At 36.1% G+C, this 23,133-nt stretch overlaps 1 protein-coding gene across 5 annotated transcripts in view; it reads left to right on the top strand.

The window, feature by feature from the left end:
* FERMT2 (FERM domain containing kindlin 2) overlaps nt 1-23,133 on the top strand; it is a 72,937-nt gene that overhangs the window by 21,102 nt on the left and 28,702 nt on the right. For all 5 annotated transcript variants that reach the window (XM_081050111.1, XM_081050115.1, XM_081050113.1 and 2 more), the window contains exons 3-4: nt 5,665-5,898; nt 22,103-22,237. In XM_081050111.1, coding sequence (XP_080906237.1) covers nt 5,665-5,898; nt 22,103-22,237 — 369 coding nt within the window. The remainder of the gene's footprint in view (nt 1-5,664; nt 5,899-22,102; nt 22,238-23,133) is intronic.

The raw sequence follows: 23,133 nt of genomic DNA, 5'->3' as shown, positions 1-23,133 counted from the left end.
GAAAGTTGCTCAGATAATTATAATGCGAAACAGGCTGAAAACCACTGTTCTGGTGGCTTCTCGTACACTTAGAAAATCTAGACAGCTTTGACCTACAGGGCTTCTGCCTTGCTCTCTGATGCCACCTCCTATTTTCTTCACTTGCTCCACTCTAGTCATATTGGCCTTCTTCAAAGATGCTGAAACTTTGTTCTTCTCATCACTATCTCTGGCACTAAAACCATGCCGTGTACATAGTACCTTTTCAGTAGATATTTGTTGAATTAATGAATGTTTTGTAGACACTATTCTTATTCTGTAGTAGTGATTGCCCTGTAATTAATGCTGTTCAGGTTACTGGTGTTTTGAGTTTTCAAGAATGCTACCAAAAATTCTATTTGAACATAAGTCAGTCTGACTAGTTCCTCTTCATCACTGTCTACTTTTGCTGTTAGAATGCCTGCATTTCCCTGTTTTGGTCTCTTGGCCTGTGTACTATTGATACTTCTGATCTTTTCTGGTGTCCTGCTTTTATTTTGTTAATTTTTCTTTCTTATATTGTTACTTAATCCACCACTATTTTCTATGGGTAAAAAAGATTGGTCTTAAAAGTGTTGCAAGTCAGAAAGAGATTTTCTTTTCCTTTTGTGGGTATGTGTTCCTCCTCATAGGGTGCCTAGTACATCTCTGGATTGCGTGCCCTTGTCTATTATTGCTGGGTGCAGATGGGCTGCTCCTTTGGTTTGAAACACCAACCTGGAATTGAGGGGGGGCGGGTGGCCTTGAAAAGGGAAGGTGGGCATCAGGGGAGGTACCTGTTTCTGAGGTGAGAGTTGAAGCCTAATTGATGAAAAGTTGAGATTTTATTGTATCAGGGACCTGCAGAGTTTTTCTGTAAAAACCTAGATAGTAAATATTTTGGGCTTTGTGGGGCCATGAGGTCTCTGTGACAACTACTTTACTCTACTGTTGTAATGCAAAAGCGGCCATAGACATATGTGAGCAGAGGAGTGTGTCCATGTTCCATAAAACCATGGACGTTGAAATTTGAATTTTATATAAAATGATAAATAATATTCTTTTGATTTTTTAAAAAATCCCTGCAACTTTGTGATTTATGAGAAATAGTATTTTATCATTCAGATGACCAAAATATATATGTCATATACATTTGGTCTTCCATAATTGCTGGCTCACAGCTCCTAGAACTCTTGAATTTCCTAAGTGTTGGGAGTGTCTTTTGTTGTGTTAATGAAGTGACTTTTGGAAAGCACCTAAGGATGGGGGCTGGTTGCCAGGGGAACCAACAACGTGGTTGGAACTTGTATTTATTTTTTTAATTTTCAATTATAGTTGGTGTACAATATCATATTAGTTTCAGGTGCACAGCATAGTCATCAGACATTTATCTTATATAAGTTACGAAGTGAAGGGTTGGAACTTTCGATCCCATGGCCTGACCTCCAGGGGGGCTGGAGGTTGAATCAGTCACCAATGACCAGTGATTTAATCAGTCACAACCATGTAATAAAGCCAAAAGGATGGGGTTCAGGAAGCTTCTGTTGGTGACCACGGGGAGGCATGGGCGAGGGGCATGGGCGAGCACCTGGGAGCTCTCTGCACCCCTCCCTCACACCTCGCCCTGTGCGTCTCTTCCATCTGGCTGGTCATCGGTTATATCCTTTTACAGTAAGCCAGTGATCTGGTAAATAATGTGTTTCTCTTGAGTTCTGGGAGCCATTCTAGCAAATTAATCAAACCCAAGGAAGGGATCATATTAACCTCTGGTTTACATAGCCGGTTGGTCAGAAGTACAGGTGACAGCCTGGGCTTGCAGGTGGCATTCTGAGTTGGGGGAAGTCATTGGAACCTCCAATCTGTAGCCAGTTGGCCAGAAGCACAGGTAACTTGGGCTGGCATCAGGCATCTGCTGATGACTCCCTGCTGATGTCTGAGAATTGTTAGTTGGTGTGGGGGAGCAACCCCTGCCTCCCCTCACCCCCCACCCCACCCCCGTGCTGAAATTGGATCTGGGAACCCAATTTATCCTCAAACCATTTAAAAGTATAAAAGCATTCTAAGCAAGTGGGCCACACCAAATCCAAAGGCAAGATTTTGCCATTCATAGTAATGGCGTCGTTGTGTAGCTTTGAATGAGAAGTCAGATTCTTGACCAATAGTCCTTTTCACACCCCACGTTGTAGAAACTGTCTTTAAACTTTTGGGGTTGGTGACAAATTACGTCTTTATCAAGTTCACTTGTAACTTATCCAAAGAGCTACTCATCTCCTGATCATGTTGGTGTCTTTGCCCACTGTGTTTTAGCACTTTACTGCCACAGTGAGACTGGCATTTATTATGTCTTTACAGTATTGCTGTCTATCCTGATACCATTGTCAAACAGCACATTTTTGTTTGTTTGAATAAGTATTTCTTTCAAGCTTGTAACAGATGCTGTTGAGGCCCTTTCCATCCACCCCCAGTTCCCTGGCTGCTGTGGTGGACAGTGCCTGACACCTTCCTTCCTTAAGCACTAGATCTCTGAGTTTGCGCTGCCCAGTGTGGGTGGTCAGCCCTATGTACACCGTGTTTCCCTGAAAATAAGACGTAGCTGGACAACCAGTTCTGATGCGCCTTTTGGAGCAAGAATTAATATAAGACCCGGTATTGTATTGTATTACATTTTATATTATATTATATTATACCCACTCTTATAGTAAAGTAAGACCAGGTCTTATAGTAAAATAAGACCAGGTTTTATATTAATTTTTGCTCCAAAAGACGCATTAGAGCTGATTGTCCGGCTAGGTTTTATTTTTGGGGAAACACTGTAGCAGCAGAAGCTCTGGGAACTTAATGGCCCTGGGAGCGACACTCAACCAAGGAGGTAGATAGATGCCCTTGGCTTTCTTTTTCCTTAGCTCGACAGTCTGAGGCACGTTCTATGGGATCCTGAAAAGGTCTTTAGCAGAACTGAACTCCAGTTATCCATAGCAGTTAATGAGCCCTTTCTAGACTTTTCTTTCTAAACTCACTTTTCTTAATCCCATCAAGTGTGCTTCCTGGATTCTCCCTTCCCCTAAATAAGCTACTTGCACCAAAGTTCTTATTGCAGGTTTGCCTTTTGGGGGGGAGTCCATATGATTTAATTCGGTGATGATGATGATGAGGTTGATTATCAGCAGGGTACAAGTGACAGCCTTTTGCCCCCCTCACCCCCACGGGGAGTTCATATGAGATAGCATCCTTAACCATTGACATTGGCACTAGAGTACCACAGAAGTGACTGGACAGAGGTGCAGGGAAGAAAGTATTATATGCCTACCTACTGTTAACTCAGCTCAGCCTTACTCGGGTACTGTCATTCTTTGCAAAAGTTATCTTTTTCTGCCCGGGGTTCTTTATTCTTGAAAAGTAAACTTTCTGTAACATGTGACCATTTACCTAATATATGAAAGGATCCCAATCTTAGTTGTCTTCTGTGAGCTAGATCAGGGAGTTGACAGATTCTGTGCTGGAAAATAATTTAAGATTCAGGTAGTATACATTATGTCACAATTAGGCGAGTTGTTGTAAGATAGAAGTTATATGTATTTCTGCAGCCAAACTTCAAATAACATAATTGGGCTTTCCCAAAACAAATATTAAAATTTCAAAATGGCAATATAATGACAAGTAACTACAATTCTCACAGTAAAGTACGTAAGGATTAAAATATTTTTTAATGTCTAAGGAATTGAAAGTCTTTTTTCCAGTGATATGTTTCTTCCAGTGATGTAATGAGAAATTCAGTTATATCACGTAAATTTCACCATAGAAGGTGTTTGTAGACACATAATGTGGAAAATTGATTTTTACTTCCTGAGGCTTTCAGGTAAACAAGTTGTGTTTAAAAAATCTTCCAGATTAGTATATACTTTTAAACTTACCTTCTTAAAGTTGACCAACTCTTACTAAAGTTATATTAAAATGATTTTTGTAGCAGAACCATAATAGTTTTTATTTGCGATAATGTTATTTTCCAAGTTTTTTTTCTTCCCCTAGAAGGCTTTTTTGATTTTCTTTTTGAAACATCATTTCCTCCATTTTTGGCTTTTAGTTTAACAGATCCAAAATGTTTTCACTTATATTGATACTTTAAAAACTAGCTGAAGTTGGATTTTGTGTGTATTTTGCTAGTTTATTGTTAAGATCTGCCTTACTTAGGGGTAAGCAAAATCTTGTGTTACGTTCTTTATTTGGTTTTATTTAATTTAGTTGCATAAGGCTGTTAAATAGTTTAACAGATATTAATGTATTAACATTTACTGTTACACTTGTACTTTATAAATTACTTTTTAAAGTAATGTATAAATTACTTTATTTTTTATATTATAAATTTTATATTATAAATGACTTTATAATTTATAAATTACTTTGTAAAGTAATTGTGACTTTATAAATTACTTTTCTTGGAATAGATGAGGTGTGATAAAAAATACAGTGAATGCTTAAATTAAAATTTTTTTATTACAGTAAAAGACACATTGCCATTAATCCCCCTCAAAATCCTCCCCCTCACTTCAGACATATTTATCTCATCAATCTTGCCACTTTCTGAAGCAGTTCCGGAAGTCCTCTTTCCTGAGTGTCTTTAGTTGCACCATCATGGCTGCCTCGATGTCCTGAATGGATTCAAAATGTTTACCTTTCATGGTCATTTTGACTTTGGGGAAGAGCTAGAAGTCGCAGGATGCCAGATTTGGTCAATAAGATGGATGAGGACACACCATAATGTTTTTATTGGATAGAAATTGCTGTACCAGAAGCGATATGTAACATGGAGTGTTGTCATGATGGAGGATCAAACCGTTTGCCCATTTCATATTAATGTGTTGTTCGTGCTCCATGATTTACAGCACACTTTACTTCTCTCAACCGTCGCTCACACCTGACTGACTAAACCGAACAAGTTGAAACTTGTCACGTACTGTTACTGAGGTTCAGTGCGCTGCTTTCTGTATTAAAAATCCCTGCCATTCGGTTGGCTGGCAAGTGACAGTAGCGTTCACTGTATTTTTTTTCACACCTCGTATTTGGGACAGTGTGTAGGTTGGGATGTAGGTTGTTTTTCGTTTTTTTTTTTTTTTTTTCCTCTCTTAGGTTTTAGAGTGTTACTTACTCTTGGATTTTTTTTTCCCCTGTGCTCTTCTTCACCTAGGATGTTGGTTTTTGCTCACTCCGGTTCTCTCTTTCTTTTCACCACTCCTTACCCACTTCACACTTGTACAGCCTCATAAACCTCAGCCTTCTCACCTACTTTATCATCACAATATTGTCCTCAAGGCTGGGCTCAGAACCCACCAGCTCTACTTCATTAGTTATCCTTCTGATTCCAGCCTCCAGGTTCTGTTTCTGGGAATGACTGCAGAGAACATTTACTCTGCATCCATGTGTCCCATATTCCACCTAAATTAGGCATTACTAGTTGCAGTGTGAATTCTGCCTCAGCTACCTTTTGTATACTGGCTTTCTAAGGCAGCGTGTGTTTTCTCAGCTGTTCAGTATTTCTTCTGTACCTATCACATAAGCACTTTATATTTAATTGTTTGTACTAAATACCCAATTATTTAGTTTTCTGCTTTTAATTTCTCAAAGTACTCTTGGTGATTTTAATTTTTAAGTGTTTTTTTTTTTTTTTAATAGATGTAAAAAAAGATTGGTCTGATCATGCTCTCTGGTGGGAAAAGAAGAGAACCTGGCTTCTTAAGACACATTGGACCTTGGATAAGTATGGCATTCAGGCAGATGCTAAGCTTCAGTTCACCCCCCAGCACAAACTGCTCCGCCTGCAACTTCCCAACATGAAGTATGTGAAAGTGAAAGTGAATTTTTCTGATAGAGTCTTCAAAGCTGTTTCTGACATCTGTAAGACGTTTAGTAAGTATTGGATAAATTCTTCGTCAAAGTATTAAATTATGTGATGTATGTATGATGAACTGACATTTGGCATAACTCAAAGAGTAGGGATTGGGGTGAGCTATCGATGTATGTATATATGAAATTTTTACTTTATTCTTTAAAGTTTTCATATTACTTTAAGATAAATGTTGGGTTAAGGTGGAACAGGAGGAATATAGTACATATCCTTTCCTTATTAGAACTGTATAAGGTATTTATTATTATGTAATATTTTATTCTGATGACCTATAGGAAGGAGAAGGGAACAGGGAAGGAAATGGGTATTATTTTCAGAGGGATGTAGCTTTTGCAGTTTCCTTCACATAAGTCATTATTTGATTTTAGTGATTCAGGCAGATTATGTCACTTCCTTCATTGAAGGCCTGACACAGCTCCTAAGGAAATGACTATGAGTGTTGTCTTCCTTAACCAGTCTACACTATGAACACTCTTATAGTAATTCTATTTATGCTTTTATGAAATGAGACGTGGATTACTTTTGGCTGACCCAGTTATGTCATATGACAGGAAGTATTCAACCTTCAGAGAAAATGTGAACTATTGTCTTTATCACTAGTACATAACTCTACTGTGCTATAGATTAGGAGGACATACAGATAGATCTGTATTACTCTTTAGATCTAATGAGTCTGAAATTATAATGATTTTTATGTTTAATGGAATTAATAGCTGATATTATTTTGCCAAACTCTTTAAATCAAAATAGGTAAAGTTCTTGAGTCACATTTTCCTCATTTCCCTTCAAAAAGCAACTACTGTCTTTAGTTTAGTGTGTATCCTTCCAATACTTTAAAAAAATACATAAACACACACACACACATGCATGTATTCATATCTATGTATATATATGCCCCAAAACAATATATGTTACTGCCATTGCTATGTGGGTATTTTCTTCCACAGTTTTTGTACGTGTTTGCAGAAATTTCTTGAGTGTTCACCTAGACGTAAAAAAGTAGGGTTGCTTTCTTTTTAGGCATACACATAATTCATTTCAAAGTACTGTCAAATTGCTCTTCCAAGTTTTTCTACCATTTTATATTACAACCCACAATGTATGAAAATCCCTTGCTCCAAATTATCACTAATACTTGAATGTTGTCAGTTTTTAGTGTTTGCTTCTCTGAGTGAAATAGTACAGTATTTCATTTTAGTTTATAAAGTTAAGTATGTTTTTCTATCTTTACATGGCCATCTAATCTAAGTTTCTCCTTTTTTTGAATTTCCTGTTTATTAATTTTTAAAAAATAGATAAATGATATAAACTTTATTTTTAGAATAGTTTTAGGTTCACAGCAAAATTGAGGAGAAAGTACAAAGTTCTCATTCACCCCCATCCCACTATCAATACCTACACTAGACTGGTACATTTGTTGCAATAGATAAGCCAACAAGGACACGTCATTATTATCCAGAATCAGTGGCTTACATTAGGTTTCCTCTTGGTGTTTGGATAAATGTCTGACATGTATCCATCATTATTATATGATACAGAATAGTTTCACTGCCTTAAAAATCTGTACACTGCCTATTCTTCCCTTCCTCCCCCAATCCTTGGCGACCACTAATCTCTTTCCTGTCTTCATAGTTTTGCCTTTTTCAGAATGTCTTACAGTTTGAAACATATAGTATGTAGCCTTTTCAGATTGGCTTCTTTCACTTAGTAGTATGCATTTAAGTTTTGTCCATGTCTTTTCATGGCATGATAGCTCATTTCTTTTTAGCACTTAAAATAATTCCATTGGCTCGATGTACCACAGTTTGTTTATGCATTCTCCTACTGAAGGACATCTTGGTTGTTTCCAAGTTATGCAATTATAAATAAAGCTGCTATAAACATCCACATGGAGTATTTGTGTGGACATGTGTTCAACTCCTTTGGGTAAATACTAAGGAGTGTGATTGTTAGATCATATGGTAAGAATGTTTAGTTTTGTAAGAAACCGCCCAACTGTCTTCCAGAGTACTTGTGCCATTTCATATCCACATTAGCACTGAAGGAGAGTTCCCGTTGCTCTAAATCGTCACGAGCATTTGGTGTTGTCAATGACCTGGATTGTGGCCATTCTAATAGATGTGTAGTGGTATCTCGTTTTAATTTGCAGTTCCCTGATTACATTCGATGTGGGGCATCTTTTCATAGGCTCATTTGCCATCTGTACATCTTCTTTGGGGAAGTGTCTGTTAAGGTCTTTGGCCTGTTTTAATCAGGTTGGTTGTTTTCTTATTGGTGAATTTTAAAAGTTTTTTGTGTATTTTGGATAACAGTCCTTTTGCAAGTATTTTCTCCCAGTCTTTCTTTTCATTATCTTTGACAGTTTCTTTCACAGAACAGAAATTAATTTTAATGAACTCCAGCTTATCAGTTATTTCTCTTGTAGATTATGCTTTTGTTGTATCTAAAAGGTCATCACCAACCCCGAGGTCATCTAGATTTTTTCCTGTGTTGTCTAACAAGGGTTTTATAGTTTTGCGTTTTACATTTAGGTCTGTGTTACATTTTGAGTTAATTTTTGTTAAGGTGTTGGTCTGGGTCTAGATTCTTTGTGTTTTGTGTTTGGTTTTTTTTTTTTGCATGTGGCTGTCCGGTTGTTCTAGCACCATTTTTTTGAAAAAATATCTGACAGTTGGCAGTTTCTTACAAAGCCAAACAGAGTCTTTTCATATGATTCAGAAATTGTATTCCTAGGTATTTACTTAGCTGATTCTAAATTTATGCCTACATAAAAACCTACATGTGTAAACTCAGATACAGACAACAGAGTGGTGATTACCAGAGAGGAAGCCGGGTGGGGGGAAGACGAAGAGGGTAAAGGAGGTCAAATATTTGGTAATGGAAGGAGACCAGACTTTGGGTGGTGATTACACAATGGACTATACAGATGTTGTATTATAAAGTTGTACATTAGAAACTTAGGTTATTAACCAATGTTACCCCAATAAAATTAACAACAACAACAAAGAAGACTAAAAAGAAAAATTATCTCCATTGCCAAAGATCGGTTGACTATATTTATATAGGTCTATTTCTGGGCTCCCCTCCGCCATCACAGGAAATGAAAAAACACTATGTCAAAGAGATATCTGCACCCCCATATTCATGGCAGCATTATTTACAACAGCCAATATTTGGAAAGAACCTAAGGACTATCAGCATGTCGCAGGAGGCCCTCAGGGATGTCACTGTTGGGGACTCAGCTGGGAGCAGAAGCCAGGTTCTTGTTTTCCTGCGAGAAAGAATTCAGGAGCGAGACAGACGCAGGAAAGCACAGGGGATTTATTGAAGCGAAAGTACATACTTGAGAAGGAAATGCCAGTGAACTGGAAGGTTGAGTGGCCCTGAGGAAGTCCTGACCAGGGCTTTTTATCTCCCCTAAGGGCTGGAATTGGTGACTTCCCATTGTTTTCTCCTCCCTCTGGGTGGGACCCTCCTTTTCCTACTTTTTCTTCCTTATTTGGTTCCTCTGGAATTGTCTTGGCATCAAGTGCATGATGGGAGTGTAAATGAGGTTATAATGACATTAAAATTAGTTGAAGGTCGACAGGTCCTTCAACTAATGGATCATGGATACTGGTCCTGCTGGATAAAACTGGTTCTTGTTTTCCCCCACTCCCCATGCGTTTCTTGTGAAACTGAAACCAGAGAGGTGCCTCACCTGATGTCCTTGAGGGGATCAGTTCTCTGAGCTACCTGTACTGCCTCAGATAAATCGATAAGATGTATGTGGTGTGTGTAGATATACACACGTGCGCGCGAATATTATTTGGCCATAAAGAAGGAAATCCTGCCATTTGTGACAGCATGAACGGAGGGTATTATGCTAAGTGAAAGAAGTCAGACAAAGATCTCACTTACTGTGAAATGGAAAAACACCACCCAAAACCAAAACACAATACAGATTATTTTTTCTATAAAGGTAAAGATGAAAAACAAATGGTGAATCACTTAAACTACTTGTAACATTTTCTAGTTTTGGCTATTCTAGTCCATGTGGGTTAATATCTCTGTGATTTGTTTCATTACCCTTGTAACTAATGATATTGAGCATCTTTTCATGTGTTTAATTGCTACTATGTAATATTTTTGGTAAAGTGTTTGAATCCTTTGCCTTCCCCCCTTTTTTAAAGTTAAGTTGTTTGTCATCTTACTGGGTTAAGTTATAAGCATTTTTGCATCTACTGGATATGGAAAATTTATTGACTGTATTTTGCAAATATTTTCTTACTGTTTGGCTTATATTTTAATTGTCTTTTGAAGAACAAACATTTTAATTTTGATGAAGACCAGTTTATGATTTCTTCGATGATTTTTGTTCATAGACACAAAAATCCTTAACAAAATTTTAGCAGATTGCATCCAGCAATATGTAAAAAAGCTTAACACATCATGATCAAGTAAGGTTTATCTCAAGAATATGAAACTATGTGTGTATGTGAAAAGAATGTATATTGTCATTGGGTGGGAATGTTTTATGAATGACAGGTCAGGTTGATTGATAAGAGAGGATTGTTGAAATCTTTAACTGTAATTGTTGATTTGTTCTTACTCCTTTCACTTTTATCAATTTTATTGAAGTATTCTTACTGTATACACACATTTAGAATTCTTACGTCCTATTGAATTTACTATTATCATTGAAATAATCCTCTATATTCATGATAATATTGTTTGCTTTGAAATATACCTATATCTTTTCCTATCCTGTTTCTTTTAATTTCTCTGTGTCTTTAAACTACATTTCTTAGAAATAACGTATAGCTAGGGCTGTTTTTTATATCTATTCTGATAATCCCTGCCCCTTTATAAACTATTTAGACCCTTCATATTTAATGTTATTATCAATGTGGTTGGGTTTAAATCTACCATGTTAGTATTTTTTTATATGGTATTTATTTTTTTATTGTATTCTTTTTTGTTTGTTTGTTTCCCTCTTTCCAATTGAGAGGAGTTTGTTTGTTATGATTACGTTTATCTCCACCTGTGCCATAGTAGTTATTACCACTTTCATTTTGTCTTTTTAGTGGTTGCTCTAGGGTTTACAACATGAGACTTTTAAACTTACAGTCTATGTCCTAATAGTATAATACCAGTTCACACAAAGTGTAATAATAACCTTGTAACAGTATAGTTCCTGTTCCCCTTACCTGTCCTTTGTGCTACTGTCATGTTTTACTTTCACATATGCTAAAACCCACAATATGCTATTATTTTCCCCTAAAACATTGTCTTTTGAAAGTATTAGAAAATAAGGAAAATGGTCTTTTGTAACTGCCCACATGTTTACCATTTTTTCAGTGCTGTTTGTGAGGATACTTACCATGTGTTACCTTTTTTATTCTACCTGAAGGACTTCACATGACCTTTTCATAGTGTAGGTCTGTTGGTGATGATTTTTTTCACCTTTTGTCTGTAAGATCTTGATTTTGCCTTAATTTTTGATATTGCAGCTGGGTGAAGAATTCTGGACTTTATCCCCCCTCCAGTAATTTACAGATGTCTTTCTGTTATGTTCAGGTTTGTGTAATTCAGAGAAGTCCGTTAATGCTCTTTTATTTGTGCCCCTGTATGTTTTCTCTGTTGGCCATTTAGGAATTTATCCTGGTTTTCAGCAATTTAATTCTGATGTGTCTTGCCATAGTTTTCTTCAGGTTTATTCTGTTCTGGGTTCATTGCATTTCTTAGATCTCCGGGTTTATGGTCTTCATCAAATCTGATAATTTTCAACTATTAATTCTTCAAATAATTTTTAGTGTCCGTTCCCACACTTCCCATCCTTCGTGGGACTCTAGTTTCATGTATGTTAGACTGATTATTGTTCCAAAGGTCACTGATGCTGTGTTCCTTTTTTCAGTCTTTATTCTTTGTGCTTCATTTTGAATAGTGTCTGTTGTTATATCTTTAATTTCACTGATGTTTTGCTACTCTGCCGTTGATCCCATCTAGTGTATTTCATTTTAGATGTATTTTTTTATCACTAGAAGCTTGATTTTTGCCTTAGTAAAATATGTAAATCTTTCATTTTTCTCATTATGTTTATGCTTTCCTCTACTTTAACATGTGGAGTATACTTATAATAGCTATTTTAATATGTTTGATTACTAATTCTATCATTGCAGTTATTTCTGCTTTAACAGGAGCAGAAATTTCTGCTTTAACAGAAGCAGAAATAACTTTTTTCCCCTTTCCTCCTGGTAATGGGTCATATTTTCCTGCCTCTTTTATACCTGGTAATTTTTTTCTACATAATTTATTGTGATCAATGTTAAATAAAATATTAATTTTCATCATTTGCTTCAATTCGTGTCTTCTTGACCAATTCTTCATTTTTCCTTCCAAAATGTTGCATGCCACACCTCTTCTTACATGCATTTGTGCTTCTAGCGATTTAGTCATCCTGTAAGTTTTTGGGAAACATTCATCATGACAGCCTTCATTCATCTTCAATTCGTAGGCTCTGTTTCACCTTGAAAGGCCGGGCCACAGTCTCGCAGGCACTGACGCCCGGGACTCAGTCCGTGTGGCCAGTGGTGTCTTGAGCTACTTCCTACTTCGGTGGAAGAACCATGCCTGGTAATTTGATTGAAATTGATTGAATAATGCACTCTATTACAGTTTACATTATTGGTGGCTGGATCTCTTGAAAGTAGTATTAGCTTTGTTCTGGCCAGCAGTCGTATTAGTTGGAATCAGTTGGATCCTTTCGGTGCTCGTTTTTAAGCTTTGTTAGGGTGGGTCCAGAGCCCCCATTAGTCTAAGACTAATTTCCTTCTGGGGATTCCTCTCAATACCCTGTGTATTAGGAGGATTTGTCTCTGACAAATGCACAGATCAGCATTGAGCCAATCGCCAGCAGTTAACTGCAGAGCTCCAGAGCTCTCTTCTATGGAGCTCCCTTCTCTCTAGTACTCTGACCCACGAATTCTAGCCATTGCTTGGCCTTCCTCAACACTGTCTGAGATCTCTCAACTCAGTAAGACCTCACTCTGTACAACTTCTAGGCAGTAAGCTGGCATACTCAAAGGGCTCATCCTGTTTTTTTCTTTTCTGTGCTCTTTGTCTAATGTCTGAAAACCTTTTCCTTTCTATTGGTTAAATAAAGCAGGAGGGTAAATCAAGTCCCTGTTATTCCATCTTAGAGGAGACTCTCCATTTTTAATTTATCCTTGATATTTTTTCTAGCCTTAGACCTTTTTTGAAAGCCATCATTTGCTCATTGAAGCATTATATAAGAAAACCATTTCTTTCACAGTAATTTCAAATTGAACATATTCAAAACTGAGCTCATGGCATTCCTTCCCAAATCTCTGTGCTCCCTCCTCCCTACTCTGTTCTTTAGAAATTTCCTTGCAGCAAAATGTACCACTATTCCAGATAAACAAACTAGAAACTTGGGAGTCATACTAAGCACCACTCTCTCTCTCTCACCTACACATCTCATCAATCACCTGGAAGCATTATTTTTCCCTCCAAGATAAGTCCTAATCTTTTCACATCTTTCCATCTTTATCACCCCTACTGCTCTAATAAGACTACATGACCACCACCTCTCCCCTAGACTGTTCCAACAGCCTCCTAAACTGTCTCCTTTATCCATTGTTGTTCATTCCAATGCATTCTTTATACTGTAAGCAGAAACATTTAAAAATTTGTTATCAAAGCAATAGATGCAAGGTTAAAGTTAAAAAGGCTTATAGCATAGAACTACTTTTTTGCCCTATTTCTCCCAGCCCCTAATCACATTCCCTACCACTTTCTACTCTTTTAGTGTTTCTGACTTTCAGTTCCATATTTCTAAAAAATGTGTTTATACTGCTATTTCTTGATTTATCTGTTTTAGATATCTGTTCACTTCTTTTTACTCAACTTTTTTCCTCCTATTTTCACTGTTGTAATTTTGGGCTAAATCAGTATCATTTACATTATTTTTAACAAGGTACATATTTTTACTTGCTGAACCAAAGTATATAGTTTTACTTATCTCGTATTTTTGTTTACCATTTGCTTAGTTTTCAACCTGTATCTCTTGCTGATTTTTCTACATTCCACATTCTGTGTAATTTTCATGATCAAATACATTATCTGATAATAATCCCCCCTTTTTTTCTTCCTACAGACACTCTAAAGGCCCTCTGTCATCCTGCTCCAATAAGGATGTTTTCTAGGCCAAGGTGTCCAGTCATAGCCCCAGGATTTCCCTTCACCTTTGTCCAAGGAAAATGGCTTTTTTCTTATATTTGATCCTTGCATTTTTCTCAGTGTTGATTTGCTCCCTTATTTTGGTGGACTATATCCTCCATCAGCGTACCAAGGAAAAAGGTGAATGGAATATAAATTTTTGAGATGTTACCCTTGAAAATGTCTTTATTTTGCCCTTTGATAGAATTGTTGGATTGAAAATTATTTTCCTTCAGAATTGAGAAGTCATTCTTTAGTGGTTTTAGCTTCCAATGTTGCTGTTGATGGTGCTGATAGTGTTTTTTTTTACCTTTATTTTTATTTTCTTTGAAGACTGCTTTTTCTCTCTGGAAACTTGTAGGATCTTTTTCCTGCCGTTTTGAAATTTCATGGTAATGTGCCCTAATCCTTCCTGTTTGTTTTCACTGTTCTTTCTGTTAGTAGTAATTAGTCAGACTTTGTTACTGAATTGATACTCTTACCTAACTATTATCTCTTCTATTGGAGGTTTTTTATTGTGGATATCAAATTTTAATTTTCAATATTTTATATTTTTATCTGGATGTTTATTACCCAGGTATTCATGAATACATTTAAGATTTGTGGAACTTAAATAAATTAAACCTCAACAAAATAGTTTTTCTTTAAAATAAAAGGACCGCCCCCCCATCGTTAATAGGCAAGATCTTTCTTAATATCTGATTGATTATAAAACATCCTATTTATCTCTCATAGATGTCATTGTCTTATCTTTCTGAGAAGTGTAATAAGAGGTTTTTGTTTTGTTCTTCTGTTCTCTGCATTAGCTCTACTTCTTTAAGTTGTTTTTCTTTTCATTTGGTCTCTTTAACGTTAGAATCTCTGTGAGTTTTCCATTGCAGCCATAATAAATTACCATAAATATAGCAGCCTAAAACAACACAAATTTCTTACCTCACAGTTTCTATATATTAGAACTCCAGGCACAGCATGGCTCCTCTGGGTCCTCTGCTTAGACTTTTATAAGCCCGAAATTAAGGTGTCAGCAGGGTTGTGTTCCTTCCGGAAGGCTCGGAGAAAGAATTCTAAATGGTAGAATTTGGTTTCATGTGGTTGTAGGACTAAGGTTCCCCTGGTTTGTCTGCCAGGCGTCATTCTCAGCTTCTAGAAGCCTCCCAAATCCCTTGACTTGTGGCTCTCTTCCTCCATCTTCAAAGCCAATAACAGCAAATCCAGTCCTTCTTACACTTCAGATCTATCTGACTTGTGCTCTGTCTCATCTCTCTTCTGCTTCCCTCTTCTTCCTTCCTCTTCTGTTTGGAAGGCTTCCTGTGATTACATTAAACCTCCCTCGCCAATCCAGAATAATCTTCATGAAATGAGTTGATTAGTAACCTTATCATTTAGTAACCTTAACGTTTGCAAAGTTTGTTCACAGCAGTCCCTAGATTAGTGTATGATTGTATATCCAGGGACAGGAATTTTAAGGGCGTATGTCTAGAATTCTGCCTACTACAGAAGTCTTTCTCAAATGTCTATCAATCATTGATTGTCCATTCATACATTTAATGATGGGACATAAGATCTTTTCCCTAGGTCTGGCTGTTCAGGTTCTCCTCTAAGGAATCCAGAAGGTGTGTATCTAAAGGGGAGGTTTAATCCAGATGGAGCAGGAAAGGGGCTCTGGAGCAGGGTTCATTTTTCATGTTGCTGTTTTTACTGCTAGGTCATGCTTGGTTCAGCATGGTGATGTTCAGCATGTTTCCCATTGGTATCTCCTTCCGCAAACACCTTAATTGTATATTTCTGCTCTTTGCTATGTCATCTACTTACACCCCCATCTGGCTCTGTCTCCCAGAATTTTTCTGACATTTCTTACCTGATATTTTCTCCTGTTCTTTCTGTCCTTATAAATTTATGTTTTATTTCTTTATTTTTTGTATGATTTTTTTTAAAGGTGTAAAAATAAATGCACCAGCTCAATATACATGTTGAACCAGGAACTCTCTAGAAAACTAAAATCTGAATGTTATCTTACCTGAGAGGCCTTCTCTGCTCCTGTTTCCCACTTCCTCACGCCCATAGGTTTTGATACGTATAGCGTTTATGTAGTCTGTCTCCCACTAGGCTTGTCTTGATTACTTTATATTGATTTTGAACATTAAATTTCATTGCTACTTAGTGTATTTTTCTGTTATAAAGAGGTACTGGCTCATTGCTTTGTGTAGAGACTCACAAATGGCTAGTTTATTATTGAACTATAAAATTTAGCATAAATGAAAGATAGCATCGTATTTTGGTATACTCATTTTAAAATTTTTATATCTCATAATACTCTAGGTGTATTTTATTTTAGTTTATATAAACCTTTGTTTAATTACTTAATATGCTTCACCAGGCCTACTCTTATACATGTGATTCAGATTCCTGAATTCCTATATCAATGAAATTATTAGTATCTTATGTGAAGGTGTAGGCCTAGTTTCCCGTTTTGTTATTATTGAACTGATTGATATATTATTCACAGAGTTCATGTGCAACCAGTGGCTATCCAGAGAAATAAGATATCATTCTTCTCTACCTTCCCCTTTCCCTAAGCTACTAGTTCTGAAGGAGTTGGAATCAGAATTACCTAGAGAGCTTTTTTGTTGAGATATAATTGACATGGAATATTAAGTTAGTTTTAGGTGTACGACACAATGATTTGATATTTGTATATGTTGCAAAATGATCACCACACTAAGTATAGTTAACATCCATTAATTGCTAGAGCTTTTATAAGACAAGCTGCTGGAAGCCCTGAGCCACTAAGAGTATCTGGGAATGTGGCCCACGCATGTATTTTTAATGTTATTTTTAACTTCACAAGCGAGTCTCATGGGCAGAGTTAACTGCTTCATCTGCTTAGGACTGACCAAAAGCTAGTTATAATACTCATTCTTCTAATAACATTAATAGCTGGTTTGTAAACTGGACAGGAAATGACTTAAGGAAAAAAATCTTAAAGAATGAATCATGCAGTGCAGTGGTTTTCCAGCAGAAAGGACACACGAGAAACATTTGGGAGGCCTTTTCAAATTATACATGCTTATTTCTCCCTCCCATTCAACTTGACGATGGTGAATTGTGATAGAAGGGTGTCATCTCTCTCAAGTGTGATTCATTTTATGTCCTTCTATACTTTTTAGATTTTTCACTATGTACCATTACTTGATTTTCTTTGATGGATCGAATGGGTGGAGAAATGGATTACCACCACCACCCTGCCCTCACTTAATACTGAAGTAGTGTTGACAACTGATTAGTCAGAGGCTTGGACTTTTCTAATGCCTTTTCTTTTCTTCCAACATGGATAGTGATGGCATTTAAAACTGAGGGTACACTGAGAATTGAAAATGTAACTCATAAATCATTAGGTCCCTTAGAATGTTAAATCTTATTTATTTTCAAAGTAGTCTAGGTAGGAAATGATGACGTGGTTCTATTAGATAATATAGCTCAAAGATGTACTTGAAATATCCTAGGAGTTTCTGAATCTACACAATCATAGCAGTTAGTGCTAATGCATCGAACCCCCAAAAATAGATTTGAAGATAAATGGGTTCACTTCTTTATAACTTGAATATGTAAGAATGACGAAAACCCTTGATTTTTAATTGTGTAATTTTAGCTAATCCTATTTTTAACTTTAAAAAGAAATGAGGTATATCTAGAAGCTTTAAAAAAAGTGACAAAATTTAAGGAACATGAAGTTATTTTTAACATGATTTCTGCTGTTGAGTGCTTAAGATGCACTTTACCCTAAATTTATTAATAAAAAGACCAATTATATTCATTTACTATCTAGTAACCTATCTGTTCAGGGCAGTTTTTTCTGGTAATTCTATTTTCATGTTTCAGAAAAACATTCCCCAGAAAATAGCCTGTCAAATAAAGAACAAAACAAAACCTAATGTGTATCAGTGTTCCTGATGGTAAAATTCAAATAACCAACAGAGAAACAAAAAAACCTATGTAGTTATTAAAAGATTTATTTGGACTTCTTTTTCAAACATAGAATATGGTGTATATAAAATAAATTTTTATGGGCCAGCCCGGCTCAGGCGGTTGGAGCTCTGTGCTCCTAACTCCGAAGGCTGCTGGTGATTCCCACATGGGCCAGTGGGCTCTCAACCACAAGGTTGCCAGTTCGATTCCTTGAGTCCCGCAAGGGATGGTGGGCTGCGCCCCCTGCAACTAACAACGGCAACTGGACCTGGAGCTGAGCTGTGCCCTCCACAACTAAGACTGAAAGGACAATTTGAAGCTGAACGGCACCCTCCACAACTAGGGTTGAAAGAACAACAACTTGACTTGGAACAAAATCCTGGAAGTACACACTGTTCCCCAATAAAAGTCCTGTTCCCCTTCCCCAATAAAATTTTATAAAAAATAAATAAATAAATAAATAAATAAATAAATAAATAAATAAATTTTTAAACAAGAAAGTCCAGTGTTGTTTGCAGTGATTTTTTTTCCTACCATGTTAATTTTTACATACAAATTAACCTTGATTTGAAGAAATCGAATAGGAAAATGAGTAAAGGAAGAAAATAGTATAAATGGCTAAAAACCTTTGAGGAAATGTAAAAATGACTACTAGTCCAAGAAATGTAAATTGAAACAAGGAGATAAACATACTGTTTTTCAATATGCAAAGCTTTAAAATAACACGTGTTCATCTTGTTCCACTTTTGCCTTAAAATTATTATAACCTTTGATCTATTCAACTCCAATGAATTCTTAAAGAAATAAAATACAGAAAAACGTGTACATAGATAGATGTTTCTAGAATCTTTTATAATGGACTCAGAAGAACAGGAGAATTATGTATTTACACAGTAGAATTTTATACTTCTATTCAAATGATCACTTATTTACCTAGTCACATTCCATTTTTCAAGAACAGTTTTAAAGGACTTGATTATTTATACTTTGTTGTAATTTCCAAATGATTATATAATTTGTAAAATTAGAGAAAAGCATTAATACCTAATACTTACAAAGCACTTGTTATGTGCCTGCCCTGTTCAAGGAACTTCACCCATATGAATCATTTAATTTTCACAACAACCTCCTGAGGTGTACTATTATTTTCGTTTTACAGATGGGGAAACTTAGACATTGAGAGGCTGAGTAGCTTGCCCAAAGTCCCACAGCTAATACATAGTGGCGTTGAGATTTGAATTCAGGTAGTCTGGCTGTGGGCTTCTGCCTCAAACTGTGCCCCATCAGCCCCGCAGCAGTATGGGCCATCCTAGTTTCAGGTCCCCTAGAAACAGAAAGCTTTCTGAAATTATGATACTGGATTGAAACTAGTGGATATTGTGGGCTCTTGAAGGTACAAACTGCTACATGTAAAACTTTGATCTAGTAACTTAGCAATCTATAGCATTACCAGTTATACAGTGATTAGTATTTTGTTGTCCACTCTTTTATACCCTGATATACAGTGTAGTGCTGCCAAACATTATGCTATATCGACCCAGTGCTTCTCCCTTCTGCTGCCTTTTTTTCTTGTCTCTCTTTCTCTCTCTCATGCTCTTTATTTTTTAATTAACTTTATTTTAGTATAACTGATATAAATTATACCTATTTAAAGCGTAAAGTTTAATGAGTTTTAACAAACATCTGCATCTGTGAAACCAGCATAATCAGGATACAGAACATATCTGTCAGCCCTCAAACTTCAGCCAGACAACCATTGATCTACTCGGTCACTATAGCTTTGTTTGCTATTTTTTGGAATTTTATGAATGGATTCATGCAGTATATATCCTTTTCTAATCATCTTCTTGCACTTAGCATAATGGTTTGGAGATACGTTCATGTTATTTCATGTGTCAGTAGTTTGTTTTTACTGATGAGTTGTGTTCCATTGTAGGAGTATACCACTAACATAAAAATATATTTGTTTGTCCATTTGGGTTGTTTCCAGTTTTGGCTGTTACAGATGTGCTTCTCATTTTCTTGAGTAAATAACTCAGAGTGAATGTTGTATGTGTTTAACTTTATAAGAAACTGCCAAACTTTTCAAAAGTTGTCTCATTTCACATTCCTAGCAGCTGGGTATGAGAGTTTCGTTCCTGCACATCCTGACAAAACACAGGGCATTATCAGTCTTACTAATGTTGGCTACTCTGAGGGGTGTGTAATGCTGTCTTGTGGTTTTAATTTGTATTTTCCTGACCAATAATGTTGGGCATCTTCCTGTGTCGCTTAGCCATGTTATGTATTCTTTGGTGAAGTGCTTCTCCAAATCTACCCCATTGGTCCAAGTTGTGTGTGTTCTTTACACACGTATAGTTTGCATACAAGTCCTTTGTCAGATAGAAGCGTATATTTTGTGACTATTTTGTTCCAGTATACAGCTTGCCTTTTTGTTATCTCAGCAGTATCTTTCAAAGAGTGGGTTTTTGTTTGGGGCTTATTTTTAAAATAAAGGGCAATTTTTTGTGTGGTGTGTTTGTCCTAGCTAAGAAATCTTTGTCTACTTATATTTTCTTTTAGGTCTATGATCCACTTAGAATTAATTTTTGCATATAGTGTTAGGTAAGGACTAGTGTTCTTTTAAAAAAAATATGACTCTCTTGTTCAACACTGTTTGTTGAAAAGATTTGTCATTCTTTTTGAATTGCCATAGTACCTAGGTTCAAAATAATTGACCAGTTATATAAATGACCATGTTTCTGGGCCCTTGCTTTCATTCCATTCATCTCTATGTCTCATCATTTAACCAATAATTATATGTCTTGATTGCTGTAGCTTTATGAAGTCTTGAAATCAGGTATGTTATGTCCTCCAATTTTACTCTTTTTAAAAATTGCTATGACTATTCTAGGATTGTTCTCATTTCCATATAAATTTTACAATCAACTTGTACAAAAGAGCAAGTTGGAATTTTGATTAGGATTCCACTGAATCTTTAGCTCATTTTGGGCAGAATTGACTTCTTAGCAATTCTTTAAATTCATGGACATGGTGCATAATATGTATACAGAGGGTGCCAAAAAAATGTATACACATCTTAAGAAAGGAAAAAACTACTGACATTGTAATAATATATACCGATAACAAAAGATGAATACAAATCACGTTTGACTTCTGCAATTATAAGAGGTGCTCAAAGTGGTTACCATCAACATTCAGACACTCTGATTACTGCTTGAGCAATGCTGAGCAAAGTGTCCACGTGTATACGTTTTTTTGGCACCCTGGTATATATTTGGGTTGTCTTTAATTCCTTTTGTTAACTTTCATTTAACTATTTTGCCTCTTAGGGGATTCTTCACATGAAAATGAATAAGATAAACACAGAAACTTGTACCCATTTGATAGATACAAAGCAGAAAAATTTGAATCAATTAAAATTTCGAGATTTGGTAATGGTACAAAAGTATTTTCATTACATTTACTTTTCATGCAGAATTGAGGGCTACCATATAATATAAAGCTTAATTTCTTACGGTTTTAGATAGAAAATACATGAGTAAGAATTCTAATACTGTGTTTCCCCAAAACTAAGACCTAACCAGACCATCAGCTCTAATACGTCTTTTGGAGCAAAAATTAACATAAGACCTCCTGAAGTATAGTAACTGTTTTATATAAGCCGGTCTTATATAAGACCAGGTCTTATATTAATTTTTGCTCCAAAAGACGCATTAGAGCTGATGGTCCGGCTAGGTCTTAGTTTCGGGGAAACACGGTATTTTTTTTTTTGTAACCTAGATCGTTATTGTTCCATTTTGATGTCACTACACTTAGTTATGAAGTAAGAGTGCTTCAGTAGATTTTTAAAAGTGTCATATCTGTCTTTTGCATGACATTAGTATATGGCAAAACAGAAACACATACACAGAAGGAAATTACAAATTCTTACTTTGAAATGGAGTAATAGATGGATTCACCCAGTATAAAATGTTTAAATTTCATTAAGTCTAATAAAATGTTTTCTTATCTTAACAGATATCAGACACCCTGAAGAACTTTCTCTCTTGAAGAAGCCCAGAGATCCAACAAAGAAAAAAAAGAAAAAGCTAGATGACCAGTCTGAAGATGAGGCACTCGAGTTAGAGGGGCCTCTGATTACTCCTGGGTCAGGTGAGTCTGACTGAGCAAGGGCTCAGCGTGAGAACCATGGACTGACTGTATGCCTGTGTCTTTTTGATAGCGGATAAATGGGTTACCTAGATCAGGAAAATGGTGAGGTTATCAAAAGCAAACAATCGAACAAAAAGCTTTCAGCATCTTCTCCCTCAGTCATGAAACCAACACCTGAGTGTGTCTTGTGCACACGTCATGTCAGGTGTTAATAATTGCATCAGTAAAGAGGAAGGTTGGTTCTTTGCTCAGGAAGAATCAAAAAGGGACAGTATCTTAAATTGGGCTTAGTTCTTTGCTTTGCAGATATAGGATAGTTTTTTAGTATTTAGTTTTCTTTTTCCTGTATTCTGTGAAAAACACCACTATTTAGCTAAGACATTTTATTTTTGTCAGGTTACTTAAAACCTTCTCTCTGCTTTGCATCTGCTGGTCCCTTTGCCTCTCTGCCTGTTTCCTTTAATGGTTTGCTCCTTTAAGAAACTTTTTTCAAATTTCCTTCCATTACCTCCCCAAGCTGAATTAGGTATTCTTCTAGTTCAGCTCATTCCTGGTCTTTTAAATGCTGGAATGATGAAAATGAAAGCAAATACTCCATATGTGCTTACTGTATGCCCAGAATTATTTCACACACTATCCTTGGAAACTCATTTAATTTTCACTACAACCCTTTGCAGTGGATTATGTTATTACTCATATTTTAAGGATGAAGGAATTATGGTACGGTAAGGTTAGGAACATAGCTTGCAACTTTGTGTCACTACTCACATACCCATAGCATTTGGGAGTTACCAAGAAATAAGATAACCCTTACTCTTTTTTTTTTTAAATGTATCATTTTAGCACTGTCTTTTATTTATTTACTTTTTTAAATTAAAGCTTATTGGGGTGACAGT

The sequence above is a fragment of the Rhinolophus hipposideros genome, assembly GCF_964194185.1.
Source record: "Rhinolophus hipposideros genome assembly, chromosome: 5".
Classification (NCBI taxonomy): Eukaryota; Metazoa; Chordata; class Mammalia; order Chiroptera; family Rhinolophidae; genus Rhinolophus; species Rhinolophus hipposideros.
The sequence above is the reverse complement of the archived record's forward strand: the minus strand, read 5'-3'. Positions and strand labels throughout refer to the sequence as shown.